This window comes from Nannospalax galili, unplaced genomic scaffold, assembly GCF_000622305.1.
Source record: "Nannospalax galili isolate Female #2095 unplaced genomic scaffold, S.galili_v1.0 scaffold281, whole genome shotgun sequence".
NCBI lineage: Eukaryota > Metazoa > Chordata > Mammalia > Rodentia > Spalacidae > Nannospalax > Nannospalax galili.
The window spans coordinates 9,031,390-9,057,861 of record NW_008349068.1 but is presented as its reverse complement, the minus strand read 5'-3'; the positions used below and the strand labels follow the sequence as shown (position 1 = coordinate 9,057,861).

At 36.6% G+C, this 26,472-nt stretch overlaps 1 protein-coding gene across 4 annotated transcripts in view; it reads left to right on the top strand.

Moving 5' to 3' along the window:
- Erbb4 (erb-b2 receptor tyrosine kinase 4) overlaps window positions 1–16,466 on the top strand; it is a 1,194,626-nt gene extending 1,178,160 nt beyond the window's left edge. For 2 of the 4 annotated variants that reach the window (XM_029569919.1, XM_029569920.1), the window contains exons 26-27: window positions 9,435–9,732; window positions 11,717–12,474. In XM_029569919.1, coding sequence (XP_029425779.1) covers window positions 9,435–9,732; window positions 11,717–12,162 — 744 coding nt within the window. In that variant the 3' untranslated portion in view covers window positions 12,163–12,474. Of the gene's footprint in view, window positions 1–8,321; window positions 8,370–9,434; window positions 9,733–11,716 lie in introns of all 4 variants that reach the window. The other 2 variants (XM_029569917.1, XM_029569918.1) reach the window with 2 other exon arrangements.
- Window positions 16,467–26,472: the final 10,006 nt, after the last annotated feature.

Below are 26,472 nucleotides of genomic sequence, written 5' to 3'. Positions count from 1 at the left end.
GATTTTTAAATTATTTACTAACTGCCTTCTCAGTAAGTGGTAGTATAGTGTACAGTAGCTAACAGATGAGAATTGGGGAATCTTATTTCTAGTGCTGTCATTCACTGGTTCGGTAGCCTTGAAAAATTAATAACTTAAAACATCAATACCTATATAAAATGAAAATTTAGATTTATAAATGTTTTTTCAAAATTGCATTTTTCCTAATTACCCTAAAAAATTATTCCTGCTTCCCAGGAATACATGATCACAAATTGCACACAGATAAGTGATCTATGTGGTAATCCACTGAGACAGAAAGACAGTAAAGTAACAGATAATGCTTGAAAAAGACTTCATAGAGACAATTTCACAATTATATAATAAAATAATAATAATCACATTAATAATATTAAACAACGAACACTGTGTGTTTAAGAAAGAATATTGATTTTTATATACCTATAATGTGAAAGATGAAAGCGATTTTTCCCCTTTTCTTTTCCTCTTCTCAGAGTTAAATAACTGCAGGTCTACATGATTACAGAATGTGTTAAATGCTACATGATTTAGTGAAAAATATTCAAGTGTATAATCCCAAAGCTAGAAAGACTTATGCAGTCATTTGTTTAAAGTCTGTGGGATTGTACAATGTATTGCTCATGTACTGAGAATTCAGCTGCGTGAGGGAGAATTGATCTTCTTTAAGGAAGACACTCTAGATAGGCTGACTATGCCCCAGTGGATGAACTTGCACTGAGGGACATCTGGGGGCAGAAACTTGACTCGATAGGCCTTAACATATATGATGGAATGCAGGAAATCTGGCAGGGGGAGCTATGGAAGGGTGTGAACAGGGCCCGAATATAAAGATGTTTTGTATGAAATACACAAAAATTCAATAAAAATCTATATTAAAAAAAAGGAATGATTCCTGAAATACTTTCATTCTAGTGGTATAAAAATCAGATAAACAGTGAAAACTTTAGGATTCATTTGAAAAATCAAGGTAATCAAGCTCTCTTCCTGGGTTATTCTAAGATGTGTCAAGTGACAAATGAAACTAACCGTCCAACTGGGCCTGGTGGCACACATTTTTAATCCTAGCACTCAGGAGGCAGAGGCAGGCAAATCTCTCTGAGATCAAAGCCAGTGTGATCTACATAGTGAGTTTTCAGCCAGCTAAATCTCCAGGATGACCCTGTCTCAAAAAAACAAAACAAACAGAAAATAGAAAATGAAACATATTTCATGATTGGAGAAATAGCTCAGCGTTTAAGAGCACTTGCTGTCCTTACAGAGGACTGAAGTTTGATTCCCACATCAAGGTTCACAGTAGCCTAAAACTTTGTCCCCAAGGGATCTGATGCCCCCTTCTGGCCTCCATTGACTCCTGCTGACACAGACATACATATAAACATATCAATTTCAAAATAAAATAAATCTTTAAAAAACCCTTAACCAAAACAACTCTATTCCTTGTCAACTTGACATTAAAAAATATCACTTTAATATCATAACCTTCCACCTCCTGTCCACATGTCTCATGTTGACTTCATAATGTAAAATATAATTCAACTTTGAAAGTCTCCAGTGTCCATAAAAACTCCAACACCTTAAAAGTCCAAATTCTCTTAACTGTGAGTTCCTGTCAAAAACAAGTCACATATTTCCAACATATAAGCGCAGAATGAAAATTCTTTATTTTTCTTCCTTATGAAATACCTGATAAATTTGAGAAGCACATTACCAATTAATTACATTAATTATACTGTATTAGCCTTTACCTCTCTACTTCCCTGGTAAACTTTTTATCTGACTAGATGAGAACATCCTTAGACTACTGGAGTAATTGGGAGTTGGGTTTATAAATGTCATGATGAAGAAAAACCTCAATAATATCTATTTTTAAAACTGATCTTATGGGTTAATAAGCCTGTATGGTGGGTGTTTTCCATCATCATTTAACCAGTAATGGTTCTAAAAGTTTTCTGTGTCCAGATGGTCTAAGACTTCCTTTTAATGATTATATTAGCTTATGAGCTCAGATAGTATTTTCTTAAGGCTATCTCAGAGCACACTGGCTGAATGTTGAGTAGCAGTGAGGTGTTTGCTATCTTTAAATAACCAGCTCTGTCATAGTTCTGTGTATTTCTAGCAGTCTGTCAAGTTGTCTTTCTTCAGAGAAATGCTTTTGACAGATTTATTGAGTTTTCTTGTTTTTAGGGTGCTAAGTAGTCTTTTTTTCCATGTTTTCAATGCAGGTGAGCGAAGGTGGTTTAGGAATGCTCAGCATGTTACCGATAATGGTGGGTGTCCTGGGTTGCTAGGTATTGTTTCAATGAATCTTGTTTAATCCTGTCCATTAGCTCTCATGCTAATGAATACAATGAGCATTTGTATTCCAAAAGGGAAGTGGTATAAAACAACCACAATAAAGAAAAACCCAGGATGGAAAACACCTGGAGCTCTAATGCCCTGCATCTATTTCATTTCTGCTCAGAAACAAAGGTATTCCTACAAAAGTAGATATTCTTGAGCATGTATTTTGAAAATTAGGAAAGAATTGGTATAGACTTTCCAAATGGCAAGACCTATTGTGTTGTCTTAAGAAAACCCTCAGAGTTTCTCTTAGCACAAACTAGCAGCTATTAGGAAAATTGGGAAAATATTCCATTATTACAACCTGCTTCTAAAAAAAGAAAAAAGAAAAAGAAAGGAAGAGAGGGATGGAGAGAAATGAGGAAGAAAAGACATGCTAACAGCAAAATGAATGTTAGACATGAGAGGGAATTGAATAATAGACTTCAGGGTCAACTGCAAAGGCTATGTGAACATAAACAGATCTTTTAAATTCCTGATACTTATCTTTCCCATATGTAAAATGAGAATTTAAAATTTTAATAATAATATTTATATGCAAAACTGTGAGAATAAATAAAACAAAAGATGCCATGCCACATGATATATATGTTAGTTTCTTTTCTAGTCACACTTTCCTTAAAGTAGTCCTATACTTATCTATGAAAGAGAATAGGCATTGTGATTAAGTAGACCTCAAGGACTGAGTTAAGAAAATCAGAGTCCTTCATGTGAATAAAAGACACCATTCTCTACTATGTGTGAATTCCGTATTGACTCTCATTCATATTTACTGATATCATTCACAGCTTCCCTTTTTATTAAAATTCCTTTCAGCAACTGAATAAATGACACACATCAGAAAGATTAAAAGTTCTAGGATTAGTGAGTGAAAAGTGATTAAAGTACAAGAGCACAAGTCAATAGTCCTTTAAATGGCTCATATGATAGTTATTTTATACGTGTATGAACAGAACAAATCGCTTGCTGAAAAAGAAGAGTCCCATTCATTTATATGAGACAGACAGGTGAGAACACATAGATGAAAGATACAATATGTGTGCATAAATAGGCATACATGTGGATGATGGATAGATGGTCTCTAGATCATAGGTGGAAGATAGATGGTAAATAAAAGATATATAGTCATAGATGATAGTTCATAGGTAGATGATAGAAGATAGAGGATATATAGATCATAGGTGACAAACAGTAGACAGAAGATATGATAGATGATATATCATAGGTGATAGATAATAAGTAGATATTATATAATCATAGATAACTTGATAAATATAGAGACGATATATGGATTGTAGATAAAGAGGTGATAGATAGGTAGATGGATGATAGAAAGATGATACTTAGATGGAGTGAGGTCAGTGGCTAATATCTCAATAGACTTCTTCCATCTGCACATATTTTGCATTTGTTTTCTTCAGTTTGCCCTATGTAAAATGAAGATTCTCAAGACTATGGTATGTGAACTTGTGAGATAGTTATAGCTGTGTATGAGAAATTACATTCTAATTTAGTTGAAAGGATTTATAGTCTTTCTTAGCTCTAGAAATTCTTATATTTTGTTACAGTTGCTATTGAATGTTATAATTATTTGAAGATAAAAAGTAAATTGTCATTAAGCACACATTTAATTTACATAGATAGTAGGCATTTAGACGTGTTCTTTTTGTTTTCAAAGAAAATACATTGGGTTGATGTTCTTTTTAAATCACTGAGCACAATCTGACTATCCATATAAAATTCCTCAGGGCCAATATTTAATAATATAGACATAAGAAACACTGTGCATGTAATGTTGCAATGGTTCAAATACATACCATTCAACTATATAGTAAATTTTAAGGTATGATGTATTTAAAAGTGCATTTAGCACTACATTTTATATATTTGTTGAGACTTATCTTTTCTGTAACCTCTGGCATTTGAGTTCAAGTTAATCATAGAGTGTCCCAGTGATAGGGTCACAACATTAAACTCTCCTCTATCCATCACACTTACAAATGGTCCCACCATGAACACACACCACATCACCTGCCAGTTCCTAACCTATCTCTTTCTATCTCTGTCCTGCTGACAGTAAGTCCCCTCACCAGTTAATTGAATGAGTGCACCTGGAGCTGCTTCCTAAAGACCCACAAGCTGGACTTTGATGGACAGCAGAAAGTGGCACAATGCAAAAACAAAGCCTTTAACTGAGAGCCCTGCTTTGTTCTCTTCAGAACTTTAAGGTCACTCCAGCTCATTCTGGCTCTGGTGAGGATCTTAATTTTCACTCAACCAATTTACTTGCAGCTGTCATTCTTTCCAATATTAAAAGTTCAGCTCCTCAAGTGTGGGGTATTAAGGAATGAGAAGAGCTTGTTTCAAACTAAAAACAGCCAAAACAAGTAAAATCTGGCTTGGCTCTGAAGCACAAAAAGTTATTTTCAAAGCCCATAAATTATGACATAGTGATTAACATGTAATTTAAATATATTTAAACAACAATTATATCACATTTCCAGCCCAGCTAATTGGCCTCACAGATGTTCCCTTCCCGGGGAGCAGCATTGCCCTTCCAAGGGGAATGAATGAGGTGCTTTTTATTATGGAAACCAGAAAAAAGGAACATGAAAGAAAAATGGAAGCTGAAACATAGAAAGCAGCCAGTAACCCTAAAAACAATGGCTGCTGAGGGGTTTTGTGCAGCATTTTTTCCATTTTAATACTGGAAACGGGGGAGTGGGGGGCATGAAGACACTCCATTACCGTGATGATATTTGATGGTATTTGGCAGTGTGTCCAGAAATGGAGCTGGCAGGTTGCTGACTGAAAAACTTGTCAGAGCAGAGACGGCAGATGCATTCTAATAGGGCAGAGCCTCACTTCTCATCTCAGGATAGACTAACTGCAAGAGGTGCAGCTATTTACAGTCCATCACCATTACAACTGAAAGCTAGAGCCCAGATACTGAAAACAGATAATTTTGTCAAGAATAGCTTGTGAAGCCAGGCATGGTGGTTGGTGCATTCTTTTAATCCCAGCACTCATGAAGCAGAGGCAGACAGATGCCTGTTAGATCAAGGCCAGCCTGGTCTACATAGTGAGTTCCAGGCAAGCTGGGGTTCCTGGGAGACCATGTCTTGAAAAAAGAAAGAGGAAGGAAGGAAGGGAGGGAGAGAAGGAGGGCAGAAGGAAGAAGGAAGGAAGGAAGGGAAGCGGGAGGGAGGGAGTGAGAGAAGGAAGGAAGGAAGGAAGGAAGGAAGGAAGGAAGGAAGGCAGAAAAAAAGAGAATGGCTTGTGAGTTGGTTTTTTGATCACTCATCCCTCAAGTTTGAAAAAATGCAAAATGTACAAACAATGCTAGCTTTAGCTGTGATTCAAATTAAGTATTTCCTAGTAGACATTTTTGTAAAATAAAAGGCCAAAATAACAAAGGTAATTATTTGTATTCTTGAATAGCTTGCCTGCAGATATATAATTCTAAACTTGAAATAAATTCACCCCATCTCATCTCACTTTTAGCTTTTGTTTCTACTTTTATAATCTCAGGCAATATCAGATGGCTCAGTGTAAATCCCTGAAGACTAATGGCCACATCTCTTCTAGTATGCCATGGTATTTCTAACAGCTACAAGAGTGACCAATGTTTTTTATCATTAAGATTTAAAACACATTTGTTAAATACTTGCTAATTAATCAGGGCTTGATGATAAGATGAGGCTGGGGCTCCCAGTATAATGACATTCCTCCAGGCAGTTATTTGTCATTTGTATAGTTCCTCAATTTTACAAATCGCTGAACTATATAAAAACATTTCTTTTTCAAATATTATGATAAAATATGCTTGATGTTCTGTCTTTATAAAGCACTGTGAAATGTGCATATATTTATGATGACTGAAAACAGATAAATGTTCTAAAATGTCTCTCTGATAAGTAACTGACATGATTGGCTTTAAGAATTCGATTTAGCTAATGCAGATACTGAAATGCTGTATGTACCCTGCATTTATATAATAGTGTAGAGCATATTTTGTTATTCCTAAGAATAAAGTAGAGACCAGGATGAAACTAGGGTTTCTGAGACACTTCGGAGCCCTTGTGATTAGAGTTCGAGTCCAAAAATTCTAACAGGACAAAATGATCTGTGTATGGTGCAATACAACTTCCATGCATTATATGTATTAAATATATCTGTAGAAGAACACAAATGTCAATCAGATGATAAATTGAACAAGAAAACATGAAGATACACACAATAAAATATTATTTGGCCACAAAAAGGGATGAGATCTTGTCATTTGAAAAACTTTGAGTGGAACTAGAGTTTGTTATGTTAAGCGAGATAACCCAGTCACAGAAAGACAAATACCACATGATCTCATTCACTCCTATTTGGAATTAGAGAAGGAAATAATCAATTACTTTACATGCTATCACAGCTGTAGGATGAACTATGTTAAAAATTCATTCTAGAGGTTCAGGATGTCATCTTTGATTAGTCTCGCAGACCAAGTTTACTAAGTGAAATTACTGTTATAGATTTACGTTAACTATTTCCCCTGCAATTAATGTTTTTCCCAGCTTGCTTCATGAATCTGAAGTTCTATGAACTTTGATGTGAGACAGTGTTTACCTGTTTTGTCTAAATGATGTAGGTGTCTTGAAGTTTTTTGTTTTTGTTTTTTGTTTTTTTAGTTATCTCTATTCATTTAAGATAAGAAGGTAGGGAATGCCAATATTACATGTCAGCTCCTGTCCATATTATGCGTTATCCCAGTGCCTAGAAGTTCTGATGGAGCTAGCACATTCTCAGGAAGAGTGCTTAATAGTGAGTGAATATGCACGGGTCTGTTTTCATACTAAGAAACAGACTTGGTATTCAAACAACCTCTTTTCCTCATCCTAAGGAACATTATTCTTAATAATTTATCATATTTCATAATCATTTTCACATAGTCCAAAGGATAGAATACTAAGCTATAAAAGTACATTAAAAAAAAAACCCTGAAACATAGTTTACAATGACTCAAAACTACATGAAAGGAATATGAAGCATATTTCCTGGAAAAGAATTGATTTTTCAAATTTTCTTCTGTGTCTTTTTTAAAAACAGTGAGATGGGAGATAAAATAGCATGTGCCTTTTACAGGGAGACTTTGCCTTTGCTGAGGTAGTGAAAATAAATTTAGTGTAATAAAAAAAAGTATTTCAGACAAATTGAAATCCACTTCTATCCCTTCTGCACATTTTTTTTTCTTCTAATGGAAAAACTAATGCCTTGTAATGATTCAAAATGACAGAAAGTCATCAAATAGGTCATTTGATATATGAAAAAAACTTGGGGCTGGAGAGATGGCTCAGTAGTTAAGAGCATTTACTGCTCTTCTAGAGGACTAGAGTTTGGTTCCCAGTACCTGCATGGCAGCACACAATTGTTTATAATTCCAGTTCCAGGACATCTAATGCCCTCTTATGGCCCCCATGGGCACTGCATGTACAATGTGCACTTACATACATGCAGGCAAGACACTCACTCATACACATAAACTATAATTAAATAAATCCTAAAAAAGAAAGACTCATCTATATCGGGCTACAGGGAGACCACTCATCTATATCGTTAAAAAAAAAAAAAAAAAAACAAGAAAAGAAAAACTGTCCCTCATTTGAAAATACAGTTAATTGTTTATGGCTTTTCCTATCTTTTAGGGTTAATATGAAGAATAAGAATACTTATGGCCACCTTAATTATTTAATCCATTAAATGGCTTTACTTTTTCAACTGATTTTCTTTCTCTGGAATGAAGTGCTCAAACTTCTTGCTTATAAAATTTTACTGTTTAGGAAAATTCACTGTTGTGCTCTTTTACCCCTTTGGCTCATGAAACTCATGTATCTTTTCTTTCTCTTTTTTTAAAATTTTTCATCCATGTTGCCTCTTACTATATCCATCATTCCATTTTTCTTTCCTATTAGAGTGAAATTGGACACAGCCCTCCTCCTGCCTACACCCCCATGTCGGGAGTAAGTATTTCATGATCGACCTTCATCTTTTAGGAATTTTGGTCTTCACTCACCATGTTTCTTCTCTCGTCTCCCCATAATTTCCTCATTTTTGCCTTTGCCAACAGTGAGTCAAGAATTTGCTATAGATCATAGCTGCTTTTGTATATTTCTATGTCTCAGCTGATAATCTGAAGCTGAGACATCATACATCAGCAGTAGCTTTCAATTTTTATCTGAAGGATTTTTCCCAACTCATGAGTTAAGCTTCTGGGTGAAGAGGTTATCTTCATGCACACGACTGTAGGTCACGCGTTGAGAAGTTGGAATCTCAGTGCCTATCATCTGGTTAGGATCTAGACACCTAGTCATAGTAACCACAGAACAGGAGGTATTAATATCACCGTTCACACTGCTTTACGGTACTGTGCTCTTCATATCATCTGTCATGAAAATTTACCTTGAGTTTTACATCAAAGATAGGCAGTTGTGAAAAAAGAACACGGAGAAACCTGTTAGATGATAACTTTAGTCTATTTGTAACTTTGTTTCAAAATTATTTTCCATGATTTTTGCATTTTAAGAAAAATCAGGGTGAGGGCGGGGGAGATTGAACAGTCAGTAAAGCACTTGCTTCATATGCCTGAGAGACCCCGACAGCCATGTAAAAAACTGGACACTGTAATTCTAGTGTTAGGGAGGAGGGCACAGGAGGATCCTAGGGCTTGCTGGTCATCTAGGAAACCAGTGAGCTCCAGGTTCAGTGAAAATCTCTTAAATGTCTTAAAAATAAGATGGAAAACTACCAAGGAAGATGCCTAATGTTTGACCTCTGGCTTCTATGCATATGCACCTACATGCATACATACATACACATGAATATGTATACACACAGAAAAAAAGAAAAATTAGAATTTTGAGTATTTCTAGTGTTTAACTGAAATTCATTAATCCCTGAAAAATAAAAATCAGTAAATTTCATAATTTGAAAGACAAGATTTGGTATATTTTTGGTTAGTCGCATTCATTTTTCTTTTACAATTTTTCCTAACAGCATTTCTCCAAATGTGTTTGTGCTATTAACAGAATCAGTTTGTATATCGAGATGGGGGCTTTGCTACCGAACAAGGAATGTCTGTGCCCTACAGAGCCACGACCAGCACCATCCCAGAAGCTGCAGTTGCCCAGGGTGCAACAGCAGAGATTTTCGATGACTCCTGCTGTAATGGTACCCTCCGCAAGCCAGCTGCACCCCATGTCCCAGAGGACAGTAGCACCCAAAGGTACAGCGCTGACCCCACAGTATTTGCCCCAGAACGAAGCCCACGAGGAGAGCTGGATGAAGAAGGCTACATGACTCCTATGCGAGACAAACCCAAACAAGGTACAAACAGACTGTTTAGGAGTGATTGTCCCAAATGATCACCTCCATCAAAATAAGAAATGCAGAATGAAAGTTTATAGACAGCTGAATTGTGTGACATTTGTGATCTATAATAGAAAAGGCCTAGTTTTACCATTACTACAGTATAGTTCCTGAATGGGTGGCATCCACATTACCTAGACACTTTTTAAAAATCAGAATCCCAGGCTCCACCTGAACAAGAAATTGGATTTTAGCAAAATCCTCAAGTGATCTGTATGCACAGTGAAGCTTGATAAGCACTAAACTAAACCCACCTTTCCTGGAATATTTAGATGAGGTAGGGTGTCAAAAGATCAGAACCACTGGTGTGTTGAACACAGAGATTGTAAAGATGAGTCTAGCTGGCAAATGACTAAAGCTTCTGATGCCCTTAATAAAAGATTTGATTTATTTAAAACATGCCATTTAAATAACCTGTTTAAGGGTAGGGATGTGACTCACTTGTAAAGTGGTTTCTTAGCATCCATGAGAACTTGGATTCAGCCCCCAGTACCACAAATATATATAACCTAGTTTATTAGAGAAAATTGATGTTTTTGTATAGAACTCTTCAGAAACAAATTTTGACTTTGTATGTACATACATATATGATAAAGTCTTGAAAATAGCTTGTGATTTCACTAAACCCAGCAATGGCTTCATAAAAGTTAATCACAGAAAGGTTAAAACACCACATCAAATAGTTTCAGTTTTGAAAAATAGACAAAAACCCTCTTTGCTTCTGTGCCAACAGTCTCCCAAAAGAGAGACAAATAATTGTTATTTAAAAAATGATCATCATGGGCTGGAGAGGTGTCTCAGCAGTTAAGAGCACTGGATGCTCTTATAGAGGGCCCAGGTTCAATTCTCATTACCCACATGGTGGCTAACAACCATCTGTAACTCCAGTTCTGGGGGATCCAATATTCTCATTTGACTTCCGTGGGTACTGCACAACAAGGGTATACTTACATACATACAGGCAAAACAGTCATGCACATAAGACAAAAATAAAATTTAAAAATTTAATTAAAAAATAATCATCATGTTTATGCATGAAAAGTGAGCTGTAGTTTAAGACTATAGGTCAATTATGTTCCTTCTTATATGCTTGGCTTCACTTTTTCTTTTTGGACAGGGTCTCCCTACTCCCACGCAACCTGGGAGTCACTATGTAGACCAGGCTGGCCTCAGTCTCACAGAGATCAGCCTCCCTCTGCCTGTGGAATTAAAGGCATGTACCACCACACCTACCTTGAGTTCACTTTTTATAAAACACAACTGATAGATCCCTGAGTATATCCTGTAAATAACAATGTAATTAAACAGTTCAATGTACATAGGTCCCATGGCAATGAAAATGTAGAGCTTGGTGAAGATTTCTATGCAAAAGGTATATTTTTAAAGATTTTATTTTATTTTTTCTTTATGTGTGTCTGTCTGTGTTATATCACACGTAAACCAGTGTCCATGGAGGCCAGAAAGGGTATAGGAGTCCCTAGAGCTGAGTTCCAAATGGTTGTGAACCACCTGATGTAGGTGCTGGGAACCAAACTTCAGTCCAGTGCAAGAACAGCAAGTGGTTGTCATCACTGCTCCAACTCTCCAGCCCTGCAAAGGGTATTTAACCCTGCTAGGTAGCCCATGTAAACAGAAGCATTTACATAACAAATGTATGACATCAGACAGAAGCATTTAGAAGGGAAAAACATTATACAGGATAAGAATTCTAACCTTGGCAGTGTCGGTGTCTTGTTTCGTCAAGAATCTTTTTCTTGTTTTGCTTTGGCCCTCTCCTTTCCTCACATGCATGTCACAAGGTACAAATAATTCTCTGAGAATTCATAAAACAAAATCTGTGGCTCTCTTGTTCTAAATAAAAAAGCTAACCGTTGCATTTAACCTTAGTCTGATTAACAATTTTCTGACAGTAGATGTTGATGGTATTTTTATATTCTTCCAGAATACCTGAATCCTGTGGAAGAAAACCCTTTTGTGTCACGGAGAAAAAATGGAGATCTTCAAGCTTTGGATAATCCCGAGTATCACAATGCGACCAGTGGTCCGCCCAAGGCGGAGGATGAATATGTGAAGGAGCCGCTGTACCTCAACACCTTCGCCAACGCCTTGGGGAATGCCGAGTACCTGAAGAACAGCATTCTGTCTGTTCCGGAGAAGGCCAAGAAAGCATTTGACAACCCTGACTACTGGAACCACAGCCTGCCACCCCGGAGCACCCTTCAGCACCCAGACTACCTACAGGAGTACAGCACAAAATATTTTTATAAACAGAATGGACGGATCCGGCCCATTGTGGCAGAGAATCCTGAATACCTCTCTGAGTTCTCGCTGAAGCCAGGCACTGTGCTGCCCCCTCCGCCCTACAGACACCGGAATACTGTGGTGTGAGCTCAGCAAGGGTTTTAGGTGGATACACACACCCACTCCATTTTCCCACCCCACCCCCTCTTTCTCTGGTGGTCTTCCTTCTACTCCCAAGGCCAGTAGTTTTGACACTTCCCAATGGAAGACATAGAGATGCAATGATAGTTATGTGCTTACCTAACTTGAAAAATAGAAGGAAGGACTGAAAGAGAAAGATAGGAGGAACCACACTGTTTCTTCATTTCTGCACATGAGTTGGTCAGCAGAATGCCTGTGAGAGCTAGAAAAGGACCAGAAAAAATAAGGCGATTCTACCTTCAACTTCCTTCCTTTTTCTTTTCTCTCTTTCTCTCTCTCTCTCTCTCTCTCTCTCTCTCTCTCTCTCTCTCTCTCTCTCCCCCCCATGATTGAAACCCCAGGATCAGTTCCCATCTGCAGTAATTGATATGTGCGTAGTCAAGATCACTGGAAATAATGCGAAAGCTACCATTAGAACAAAAGGATAAGCATTTGGAAACATTCCCTAGTAACTGAGATTGAGAAACCAATTTCTTTCTATCTTGGCAAGTAAGAATGGCCAACCCAGCTTTTATAATTTTTAAATCTCCATCGTAATTATAATTAGTAATTATGTTTGGAAGGCATATTTGCTTTTTCATTTGGGTTCGCTTTGGCCTGTTTCTCATATTAGCTATTCCCCCTCATTTGGCTATTGTTTCTAGTTGCAAAGATACTTACATAAAAGTTTGACAGAATTGTAACAAAAAAAAAATGTGATCTAAAAGTCATTATTCTAAATTATGCAATCTTTAAAATTAGAAGAGAAAGCCAAGATATTAGCATAAAAATCCACATTTCATGTCTCAAACTATTGAATTTATCCTCCCCTGTCATTTACATTCTTCAACATTTTCTTCTTCTCCTAAAATGACAGTCTTTGATGAGCAGTTGATCATTTTAATAGTAGGGAAGCTAAGAAACAGTTCTGTGTGGTTTAAGAAAACTACTGACACTTTCAGGGGTGGTCCCATGGGGGGATCCATACAGTGGAAGAAACATACTGGATTGGGTATGTCCACCTGGCAGGTACTCAGAAATGTAGTTTGCACTTAAGCTCTAATTTTATTTGTTCTTTTTCTGAACTCCATTTTGGATTTTGAATGAAGCAATATGGAAGCAACCAGCATATTAACTAATTTAAGTACATTTTTTTAAAAGGATGTAAAATAAAGACAGACTATGGAAATGCCAAACTAAGCCAATTCGGACTTTGGAACAGTAACCAGGGATTATGGTGAGAGAGCCAGCACATTTATCTACATATGGTTAGGACATTTGCTACATAAGGAAGTCTGTTCAGTTTGTATTCTCTGTGTAAAGGAATGCAAGTTATGGGCAGGCTTGAATTCTGTGGGATTTCTAGAATGAGAGTATTTATATCCAGTAGAAGGTAACTCTTTGCACATAAATTGGTATAATTAAAAGAAAACCACAAACATTCAAAATATATAAATAGGTCAGCCTTTAAAGTTGTAAATAAACATGAAAAATCTCATGCAACTATTTTATCATCAAATGCATTAGTTTTTTAATAATTTATGTAATGATTCTCTCTTCACATACTGCATCCTAGCTGAAGAACCATCTCTCTATTAGGTTTGATTTTAAAAGAACACCTATGGAGTTGAGTCATGGGAACAAACGAAAGAACTGAACTTCTAGGAAATAAGGAAAGCTAGATGTGTCTCTCTCTTGTCTACAAAATTATTCTCCAAGATATTTAGTTCTAAAAAATTACTTCTTTATACTAAAGTATTGGGCCAAAATTATATTCGACATCCTAAAAATATTCCATCAGACTAAAATTCTCCATTGGTAAAGCAGAGAGAGTTTAGGGAAAAAGGTTGTTCAAGGAAATTTATGTTTCCACCTATTTTGAAAAAATAAATCCATCCATGCAAACTTAGATTTATTCAATTGATATTTATTTAAAGTCTGCTGAGGTGTATGGGGGGGGGGAATAGCCCAATAAATGAAATATCATCCCTGACTTCAAATTCTAAGAGTCTAGATTTATTTGGAATGACATTTAAACTTCTCTGTAAGTCCAAGGAATCAGATTGCATGAATTATTTTGTGAATGGCATCATAGAACAGGTTTCTAGTAAATGAGCTTCTGTGAACTCAGAATATAAATTGCACATCCTTCAAATTTCTGAAGTTGACAAATAGGACCAATTTGATGTTTTCTTTTAGAAACTAACTGGTCCAGAAAGACTGCATCACTGGCAAACTGTTATATCTGGAGTCTAACTTCACCATGAAACCAGCAGCAGGTGGGGACTCTTAGCCAAAATCCTTGGAAATATCAGGGTTGGTCTGAAAGAGTGGGAGTAGAAAAAGGAGAAACACTTGCGACATCTTATCTAGTGAAATTCAACCATGACCTTCTGAGGGATGAAGACATGGAATGATCCAGGGGCCTCATAGCCTAAAGCTCTCCAGCCCAATTCAGAGGCATCTGTAAGAAAAGGGACTTCATATCACTATCTGTGAAGATTTGAAAATAAGTCTTTCTTCATAGATAAATCTGCAACTAACTTTTACTGGCAGCACATTTGGAATACTCATGACTTTTTCTGTTCACTTACAATATTCATATGCCTCCTACTGAGATTTAGAAAGCTTACTTGTTTAATATGTAGAAAAAAAAAGGTAATCTTTTAACTCTTAAAGTAACATAAACATATTCAGTGAATTTGTTTCCTTCTTCCCTAAAGGCACATGGTTTACGGTTCAGATAATCGCCCTCCAATCTAGAGATGGAAGCAAGTGTAATCAGAATGACCCCAGTGCTACTGTAGCATTCCTGGTTTATGATTTTTCTAGTATATTCTGGATTTCAGTTGTTTGGGAATTTCTTTTTTAAATCTTAGAGTCTTAGGAAAAAACCTTTAAGACTATATTAGAGGGACAAAGAGTGTGGAAAAAAGAAAAGATTTCATTTACTGAAGAGAATAACTTGTTTAACCCAGTAGACTGAAATTTTAGAATGCCAGTTAAACCTCATAAATCACTATGTAATACAAGATGCTTGGGGTCAGCAGCACCAATAGAAATCTGCAGAATAAATTTGTAAGACTGAGAAAATTTAATTCTAAAATTAAACTGACTATAGTTTTAAAATTATCAAATTATAATTATGCTTATCTTGGGGAATCCTATTTTCAGTCATGGAAAAATGTTCAGGTAAAATCATTGCTTAAAAAGTAGTTCTTAAACAGATAAGAAAAGATGCTAAATCAAAATAGAACCAGAGCCCACAAAGATTCTGTAACACAGAGCGATGCTGAGATAACAGAGAAATTCTTGGTGTTCTGTATGATATCAGTAGCACAGGGTAGGATAAGGTCCTCTCTCTACATGCTTTCCTGAAATATTATGAAAATAGAGCAGATTTCAAACTATTAAAACACACAACTAAAAATGAAAGACTTACTAAATAAGAGACTTACTTGCTTTACAGTAAGGAAGACTAATTCTAACTTGGAGGAAGAAATAGGGGAAGTCTAAGAGTTATATTGTATGTGCCAATACCTTCTGAGAATGTCACATAAGGCCAGTGCTGAGGACAGGTTGGTAGAGGGCTGTGAGGGTTTGCTGCTGGATGAATTTGGAAGGATGGTCAATATACTTCCTGAAGTGTCAAAACTGAAAAGAAAAACAAATTGTTTATGGCTGAGAGGGAAGGATGTAAATACAACATTTTTTTTTCAAACTGTCTAACCTTTATTTAAAAACTAGAATTATTTATCCATCTGTAATTATTAATTATTTAACTAGAATATGTAGTTCATAAGGTAATAGAAAAGGTGATCATGAAAGCATGTGTTCAACTCGGCAGAATCATGATACTGTTGTAGGACGTAGATTTAGTTAGGTTATCAAATGTTAAATGATCTTAATATTAAATAAATCAAACTAGAGAACTAACCACAAGGTATAACTTAACAAAATAAAATTCAGGATATGAAAATATAGGATGGATTTTGCATAGAAAATAGAAATAAGTTAGCCATTTAAAATGGTTACTGGTTGGGTTTAGCTGAAAGTAGACACACGTGGCTTCAGTTATGAAAATTTGCTTAAAAGCACTGCAGTTAATTCCAACTCATTTCTTTATTGTGTTTTAAATGTATTAAGTGTAAAGCAATTTTTATATCTTTGACTTTATTTTGCAAACATCACTTTGTAGTGTTTAACAGGCAAATAAATTACATGTGAGTTTAAGAGGTCTTCAAAACAAAGTAAAGGAAGTGAAAAGGATCTATTACATATGAGCACGTCTAACCATATACATATATATGTATATATATATATATATATAATTTTTTCTGATAAATAGATGCTAGGATGCTAAGGCAAGCATTTTAAACTACTGAATTAGCATTGTTTTGGATTCTAGTTATTTGACTGATGATTTGTTATGGGGCAAGTGAGAACTCCAAAGGTGTAAGTTTCTTGTAATTAAAAGCCAGGCAAACCAACACCTACCACTGAAAGAAATGTGGACACATAGAAGGGGACTCTTATCTCCTGCTGTCTATCTGTTTAACAAATGACATCTGAATGTGGGTAAGGTATAATTTTAAAGGATCTTTGACAGTGGAGACCTTTTTCTTACTGATATCAAGATGAGGCCAGCTTTTGTGCTTCTGGGTAAAATAGACACAGTTTTTTGAGATTCCTTTGCGGGAGTTCACTCTGCTTGTGTAAGCATGAGCTGTCATGAGCACTGGGTTAGGCTAGGGCTGCTTGTGTTTGTGTGTATGACTCTCTTTAATAGCAGGGGCTGCTTTGTTCCTTTCATTAAAGGAAAATTCTCTAAAACAGTAGGAATTCCAGATCCATTCTGTTCCAATCCCACTGATACAGTAGAGATACAATGTAGGATGTCTTACTTTTGTAGGCTCCTGCCTTGTCTCACTTCTGGCCAAGAGATGGTTTGGGCAGAAGAAAATGCTTCTAGAGTCACAGGGTGAAAAGACTTTATGCCCCAGTTTCAAGGGAGTGTTCATATGCGTCCTGGATGACAGTTCCTTGAATGTCAACTTTGTAAGTAAGTGATTATCTTATTTAAGGGATACAGAAATTTTGTTTCTCTATGAACTTTGGAGGAAAATAGCTCCTTTATGGCCCCATGCCCAGTTGGCACAATACCTTCTCACCCCTCCCCCTTTCTACCACTATTCACAGTGGCTCCTGAGGCTGTTGCTGTTTAAGCCATAGTGGATCTACAATGACCCACACGCTGCTCTGTGAAATACTGACCTAGCCTTTGCTCCCAAATACCTGATTTTTTTCCTAAAAGATCTGACCACTTTGGACAGTGCTTAAATTACTTTGCAAATAAATGACAGCACAAACAAATATTTAAGGTGTTAAAGCTGCTTTTCCATGATAACTGATTCTGTAGGAATTTGTGATGAGATAGCTCTTTAATGAATCTTGAAACTCACATTGTGTGCATGTTCTCTTACAGATATCTGATTTAATCTTCCCACAAAAACCATATATATGGATAGAGTATATATATACATATATATGTATATGTATGTTATTTTGCCAACTTTGTTTACCCAAGTTTATTCCTAATTACAAATATTTTGGTAGATTTTTTTTTCCAAATGAGTTTTAACATCATAACAGTAGAGGCTATTCACTTTTGAGAGTCTCCTGCAACTTTTATCAAAATATCCATTCATTCACGCAACAAATTTATCAAGAGTGTAGTTTCAGTGTAATGAAAATTCTAATCTTCTTTTCACTTTTTCTCTATAAAGACAATTTTCTTTCAATGCTCTACAGAAATTTCCCCATGTCATGAAAAGTGGTTATATTTGTATAAATACACAAGTACAGGAAAACAAAGCTTCATACCTGTAGGCAATAGTTTAACTTGTCCAAACCACTTTGCCTTTTACTGTTATTCTTTTCCCAATGCGTAGATGCTTCTTGCAGGCCTGTCCCTTTTGAAGGAAAGCAAACCATACCTCCTGTATATTGACATAACCTTGTTTTCAAGTATCATATCCAGACTTTCTACTTAATGGAGGGGTTGTACCTTTTCCCTTAATGTGAGAGTCATTCCCCTGTATATTTCTGGATCTCTCAGGGGCTGGGAGCGGGGAGTGAGGGGGTGATAACCATAGTACTCCAAGAACCCTTTTGGAATTACTCCAGTAATCAGCTATAAAGTTATTTTCTAAGTGTAGATGTGTAAGCTGTTCTTTTAAAGTAAGGTACGTTGAAATATGTAGCATAAACTGGTACTGCTGTTAAATGGGTCGACTATTAAACTGAGCAGCTATGTGAGGGCAGCTAACTTTGAATGCACGTCTCATTGTCTGGTGTGTCTACATCTCATCTTGTAAGCACCAAGGACTGCACTGGTACATGTTGAAACTGCATCTTCACATGTTGGCTACTTGGCTATCTCTTTTCTGAGCATTATTATAGCAAGATCAAATTAAAATGAGTTCAATGTGTAAGACAATTCATTGCAAAAATATAGGTCACATTAAATCTCTCAAGATTCATCTCGTGCACACATCAAAATAGTTCACTAAGGTCAGTTTGAATGATAAAGGGAGACAATTTACTGAAAAGATGGAGTTGTGTTCATGTTCTTATTTCCTTGACTGGTAAATAGAAAACAAGCCCTCTCTCTTCTCAAGAATCTTCAAAGGACAGGGGTGCAAAAATAGCTTGCTGGTAAACCATGAAAGTTTCATTTAAATCCAGCATTCAAAGTTAGCTGCCCTTTTGAAAAAACAAAAAATACTACTGTATGTTTGAAAATGTGAATAGTATTTTTATAGCTTGTTAAAGAAATGGCTAGCTGCATTTGTAAATAAGGATAATGTTGCTTTGATTTTCTTTCGTGAACATTTTTATTTGGAACATAATTGTCTTTAGGGTTGATTTGTATATAAGTAATTGGCTGTGATTGTTTCTTCTTGGGTTGGAAGTTATCATTTTGACATTACTTGTGATTCCGTGTTCAGCACTATTGTGATGTGTCCAACTTCTGCACTTGCTTACACAATAGGATGTGCCAATTGTGTGTGGTGTAATGTTATCTTAATTTTTTTCTATTTTATCTATGAAGGATTATGCACTTAACACATACTAACTTTTTTAATGTTAGGTATATTTTTAGTATAATTTTCCTCTTCTTCTCCTCTACTCCCTAACCCTTTTCTCCCTCCTTTCCCCAATTTCTGTTGTTATTTGAGAATGAGGGAGAAACTGTATTTTAAATTTATGTAATTAGGCTTTCTGAGTTAGTTCTCAAGGATCCTCTTTGGCTCTTGGGAAAGAATTGTACCTGTACAAGGCAATTATAGAACGCGAACTGCTTTGCCTCATTCCGTACTGATCACCCAGCTGAACAATTTGAAAACTGTTCTGCCTTTTTGTTACATGAATCTGTCAGAAATATATTTTTAATTTAATATAAATGAAATTCAATAAAATATGAAACAAATGTTCTCTTCTGTGTCACATTTTTTTTAATAAGAAAAAGAAGTGTGGGAAGAGAAAGGATTTTTCTGCATTTAATAACCTAAAGATGTGAAAATGGGTTTATTTTTGTCCATGTTTATAAATCTCATTAATTATTTCTCAAAACCTTTTGGTTGGCTGGACTGTGATACATTGCATATGATTTTATCATCCAAGGCATATGCCTATTAATTCAGACTTACTCATCTGCACAGATTGTGTTTAATACATAGTTAACTGTAGTTGGTTTGTTTCCTTGTGAATAAAAGAAATATAAAATATTTTGTAGAATGAATCCAAATAACATTTGTTTTCTTTCTTCTCTAACTTTAGAGTTCATGAAAAGCATTTAAAAAATATATTTTTTATCGATTTTTGTGGACTTTAATAATTCTTAATTATATTTGGAAACCCCTTCCCTATCCACACCAGCCCCATAGCCCACCCACAGGACTTCATGCATTATAAGATATCTGTTAAGGCCTATTGAATCAAGTTTGTGCATCCAGATGCCTCTTGGTGTGACTTCAGCACTCCTTTAAAAAAGATCAGTTCTCACTCACCCAGCAGTGATCAGCTGCCAATAGTTCCTCACCAAAGCTGTAGCTTCCTGCCCATTTCCCCAGTTCTATGCTGGTTTTTGTATGGGAGTTTGCACGGCCTTGAGCATGCTGTCATCACTGTAGTAAATTCATTTGAGTAAGGTCCCAAGAGCCTGTAAGACTGTTTCCTTATGGCCATGTACCTCCTCCCCTGGTTGCCAAATGGCTGCACAATGAATACAGAGACCGAAATGAGACCTTACATCATCAGTTAACTAATGACATAAGCCTGTGGAACTGTGGTACATTGATTTAAGAAAGGAAAATGATCTCCTCTCAACTCTTTATTACATCTTTTCTATTCAAGTGTTGTTCTAGTCATTCATGCCTATGAAGTCTAAGAATTTAAGATTCTAATACTTTCTCAATAAAATGTATTCTTTCAAACTACTGTGCTGCTTTGATTATACATGATTTCAACTAAATCAACAGACAAAAAAGCATTGTAACATGACATTAGAGAAAGTTCATTTAAACTTGGTCAGTTTGGGTACTTTAAATAGCCTTTTAATAATGCCCTTTTCTGTTTGCACAGGCATACCCACATACCCACCCTTAGATATTTTGACCTTTTCATTGGAAATCACTGTCAATTCACTGTGTTCAGGGGGAAAATGTCAGTACACCATTCATTTAAGCCATAGATAGACTAAGGAAGGGGGAAAAACAACTTGTTTTCCTTATGCTTTAATATACAATTGAAATTTCCAATGGCACCATGATAATTTATAGCATCTCTCATATTTACTGATTATATAGCTGTTCACAATGTGTAACTTTATTATACATACATTGACTCATTTGGTAAATATGGATCTTTATATTTACAGACAAGTGTACCATTCACCACTCATCAAAGAAACTTCTTGTTGCAACAGATGGAGATTATTACAGAGTTCCACAACTGGTCACACACAGAGAATAAACATCTGAGAGATGCCCAGCACTAAGTAACACATCTACAGGGAAATCTCTACACCTAAGGCTCATGGAACATAGCAAAACAGGGGCTAGAGAGAATACTGTTACATCTCTCAACTCTCACTAGTGAAGCTTCCTCGTGCAACAGAACATGTCCTGCATTATTCTTAGGGCGTTCTCATTGTACTCCTCTAGAGGACTACTGGTATTTGGTGGGGATATGTTGTTTTGGTTTTTCATCTTAGTGCTTTTTCTGTGATTTTCTTTTGTAGTTTCTGATTCTTGTGTGAGACTCAAACCTTCAAGTTTAGGTCTGCTTCTTTTTGTAAACTTTATGTGTCTTTGTGGTTTACTTTTTGGGCATGAAATTCTGGTTCCTCTAAAGCTTCCAGTTCTCTCTTTTGATTTTATATTGGCATGGCCAGATTGCTTTTTTCTTCAGGAGTTCCCACAGAGGCCCAAGTCAGATGAGGATCAGATGATCTCTTTCTCCTAAGGTCTAGATCCCTCCAGGATAGATTTTGGCTTCAGGAATTTGGGGGTTGGACTGGCCTTGGAGCCAGGCCCAGGAAAGCTGCTGGTCTAGGGCAGCTGGTGGCCGTTCCCCCGAGAGATGCAAAGGTACATGGGGGCAGGAGGTGGCCCCAAGGGTCCCTGGGTACTGCACTGAGGAACTGAGTTGGTCTGGATGCAAAGAATCCCACAGCGGTCAGAAAAAAAAAAATACATAATATCATTTTAATCCTCCCGAATGTAAGACTTCAGTGACCTGGAGAGTGTGGACTGGCGTGACAAGTGCAGCGCTCTGCCATTAAACACAGCCCTCTGTATATGGCCGTGTACGGCTTCAGTAAGAGACAGAGACGTAAGTAGGTGTGGTGGCTCCTGGCTATAACCCAGAACTCAGAAGGCTGAGGCAGGAGGATCACCCTGAGTTTAAAGCCAACTCATGCTGCAAAGTGAGATTTTGTCTCAAAAAATAAGAGGGTGGAGACATGGCTCCACTGTTAAGAGCACTGGCTGATCTTGCAGAAGACTTAAGTTCAGTGCTCAGTGTGCTTGTGGCTGCTAAAAACGACCTGTAACTCCAGGTCCAGGGGATCTGATGCCCTCTTCTGGCCTGCACCAGCATTGCATTCACGGGGTATGCTTACACACAAGCGGGCTAAACATTCAAACACATAAAATAAATAAATAAATAAAATTTAAAACAAAAGGAATTGGAAAGCAAACAGAAATGTCTCACAGGCTCCTGTCCCCAGGTGGTGGTCCTATCTTGGAAGGTTCTGGAAACTTTAGGGGTGGGGTCTGGATGGAGCAGCTAAGATCTGGGGGCTGTTTCTCTCCCTGAGTCTTTGCTATGTATTTGCCTTTTGTTTTCTGTCTGCCTTGAGGTGACCATCTCTGCTCCACCACGTGGACCATGATGCTCCCCCTCACCACAGGCTCAGAAACGAGGGAAGCACCTGCAAGGGGTTGAAACCCCTGAAACACCAAAATGAAGTACTGGTCCCTTAAGTGGTTCAGAGATGAAAAGTCTCACTAAGGGATCTCATTTAAAGAGTAGTTCAAGTTCAATGATTTCTTAATGGTTTTCAGTCTAAATGTTCCATCTGTTGCTGAAGGTGTGGTATTAAAGTCCTCCATTATTACTGTATCATTTTCTATCTGTTCATACCTGTTAGTGCTCATTTTCTACATCTAGACACTCATTATGTAGAGAGATAAAATCTTATACTTTGATAAAGAAATGCACCCTTTTGTTGCCCCAGGGAATAGTTGTTTCTCTCTCCACTCTCTGTATTGCTTCAAGTATTCTTGGAAAGGCTGGTTTTGTGGACATGTATTCTTTCAGGCTATTTGTGTCGTTGGAAGATTTTTCTTCCCACTCAACTGTAACAGACATTTTTTGCTGGATATAGTATTCTGGGTGGGCATCTATTGCCATGTAGAACTGGAAATACCTTGGTCCAGGCTCTTTTGGCTTTCATAGTTTGCATGGATAAGGCAGCTGTAATTCTGATGGGCTTTCCTTTGTGTGTGACTTGTTTTTCTCTTGCTGCTTTCAGTATTCTTTCTTTGTTCTGTACAGTTAATGTTTTTACTATGATATGTCGTGGGGAGTTTCTTTCCTGATCCTGTCTATTTGGTATTCTATGTGCTTCCTGTATTTGTATGGGGATGTCTTTCCTTAATTTCGGGAAATTCTCTTCTATAGTCCTGTTTAAGATCTACTGACCACTAACCTGAAATTCTTCTCCTTCCTTTATTCCTATGATCCGTAGATTTGGTCTTTTCATGGTGTCCCACGTCTCTTACATATTCCATTCCTGTGGTTTTTTTTTTTTTTAATTTTCCATACATCTTTGCTTGAGTGGTCCAGTTCTTCAACTTTATCCTATAGTGTTGATATTCTGTTTTCCTTTTCATTCTAGGGGTGAGGCTTTCCCCTGTTGTTTCAAATTGGCTTACTGAGTTTTGCACTTCCCTCTTCATTTCTGCCTGAGTTTTCTTCAGTGTTTCTATCTCTTTTGTGAATTCATTCATAAGTTTATCCCTATCTTCTTTTAGCTCTTTGTTTGTTTGTGTGTTCTTTAAATTCATTGAATTCCTTGATCATGTTTATGATCGTTCTTTTAAATTCAGTGTCTTGGGTTATCCTAAGATTCCCTCTAGAATACAATGTTTTGATTTGGAAGAAGTTGCTATACAACAAATTCCAAACAAATAGAATATGGAGCCACATTATTCTGTCACTTTAAGTATCATAAAGCACATTTAAACAAATACTTGCAAATTGAGAATACAACTTTTTTGGTGTTTTTAATGTTAATACTGTAGCACAATGGACAAAATGTAGAGAATAAGAGACTGCGGAGTGCATGTCCCTGGATAGGACTCCTGTATTAAACCTCTCCCAAGAACAACCTGCCCTATGCTTTAGAAATAAATATTTTAAAAAATATTTTATTTATTATTTTTATTTATGTGCATGCATTTATTGCCTGCATGTAGGTAAGTGCACGAGTGTTGTGCAATGCCTGCGGAAGACAGAAGAGGCTGCCGGATCCCCTGGAACTGGAGTTACAGACAGTTGTTAGCTGCCATGTGGGTGCTGGGATACAAACCCTGGTCTTCTGCAGGAACAGTCAGTGTTCTTAACCGCTGAGCCATCTCTCCAGCCCCTAGAAATAAATATTATTAGACTAATTCTTGTTATTCATATGAGGAAAATAAAATTAAAACAAATCTAGAGTCATAATAACTTACAGGTGTTACCCTCAAACTTGCATTTTTTTTTTTTTTGCCTTGAGTATCTTTCCTTTGCTTGGTTGAATGTTCTCCCTCCATGTGTCTGCTGAAGAAGAGTCTCACTCTAATGGTAGCATGCTTTATGAGCACATATTGACTCCAACTATCAATGATCATCATTAGTTCGTTGACAACTGCTCTGTTAAGGCAGCTAAGCAATCTTCTCAAACTACCTAAGATCATCTTATTTATAAGTGTTGAATTAGGATCTTTTCATTCAAGAAATAAAAGCAACATAAGCTTTCACAACATATCCATGTGCAGAGACTAGCAGCTATGCAGGCTGCTGTAAACCTGTTTGTAAAGGCACTACTTATCCCTTTTCATCTATCAGAGAATATTGCAAATTACCACATTTATCTATAGCAAAGTTAGTCCATACATTAATAGTAATAGAGGTGACACTGCACATAAAGTACTTAATTTGTAAAGGCCTTAGTACATTTTCTAGGATTTACAACAGGCAAAAATGATGACTGGATAATTCAGGAACACAGTGTAAGATCTGATTTAGGCTCAGTGTCAATCATGTAAAATCCTGGTGTTGAAAGCTGGGAGTGGAGGCTCGGGCCTAGCACTTTGAAGGAAGATCATGAATTCAAAGTCAGCCTGGTCTATGTAGTAAGTCCAGGCAAGCCTGGTTCCAAATGGAGACTGTGCCACAAAAACAAACAATAAAAACCTGATGGTGACAATGAGGGTGGAGAATTATAAATAAGTCGTATGGTATTGAAAATATATTGAACTTTAGAGGCCAAAGTGAATGCTGGATCCAAAGTCCTACTATTTTTTTGTGCTTTAAACTTGATGAGGTCTATGTAGTAAGTCCAGGCAAGCCTGGTTCCAAATGGAGACTGTGCCACAAAAACAAACAATAAAAACCTGATGGTGACAATGAGGGTGGAGAATTATAAATAAGTCGTATGGTATTGAAAATATATTGAACTTTAGAGGCCAAAGTGAATGCTGGATCCAAAGTCCTACTATTTTTTTGTGCTTTAAACTTGATGAACCTAAATTTACAATTCTTTAACTTTAAAGCTTATATATGAAATAAATTATATAATATATGTATATATACAGAAAGAATAAATTATATAAAATATTTAAAGGCGTATTTGTATATTATAGAACATCATATACAAATATCTGTTTTTCAAGTGCTTTTATCACAAGCCCCAAGATATATATCAAACTGCAAGTTCCACTCATAAAACTGTATGCTGAACAGGTGCATGGTTAGCTAATTGCCTTTCCCTCCACAGTACTACCAAGTGGCATGATAAACCATGGGGGGCAAAGCCACTTGACAACCATCTTAAGATTAGAAACAGAAGACTGTCACCCAGATAGCAATTTTAAAGCTATAAACAGAATAATTCACCACAAGATAGCAATTGGGAGGCTGTAAACCAAATGGTACACAAGAGGTATGTGAATATGCCCTTACCGCCTCTTGTGAGATACCCATAGATTTTTCAAATAAAAATACAGCTCTTGAAAATGATTTGACTCTTTTCTACTTCCGTATCCTTCAAAGGTAAGTAGAGTTCTACAATATGGTATACTCATATTTCTGTCTCTTTGACAGAGAGACAAATCCTCCAAGTATGAAAGATGTATTTTATTACCCATCCATTAATTCCTACTGCAGGAAGCACATGCATCTCAAAAGCATCTTGCAGATTAAACCTTCATCTTCTACTCCAGTTATTGTAGACATCATTTTACGTTATCTTCGATTTATTCTGGAACTTAGGGAATTGCCCTGCAGTTACTTTGTGTGGAATTATTATGCTTGTGTGGATTTCCAAGCACTACCATGACAACATTAAAAGAGCAACAGAAATCGTATGCTTTTCATAAGATAACCCTCTGTGAAAAACTTTGTATGCATTGTCCCTTGTCATGTATATTGCAGTCCTATCAGGCG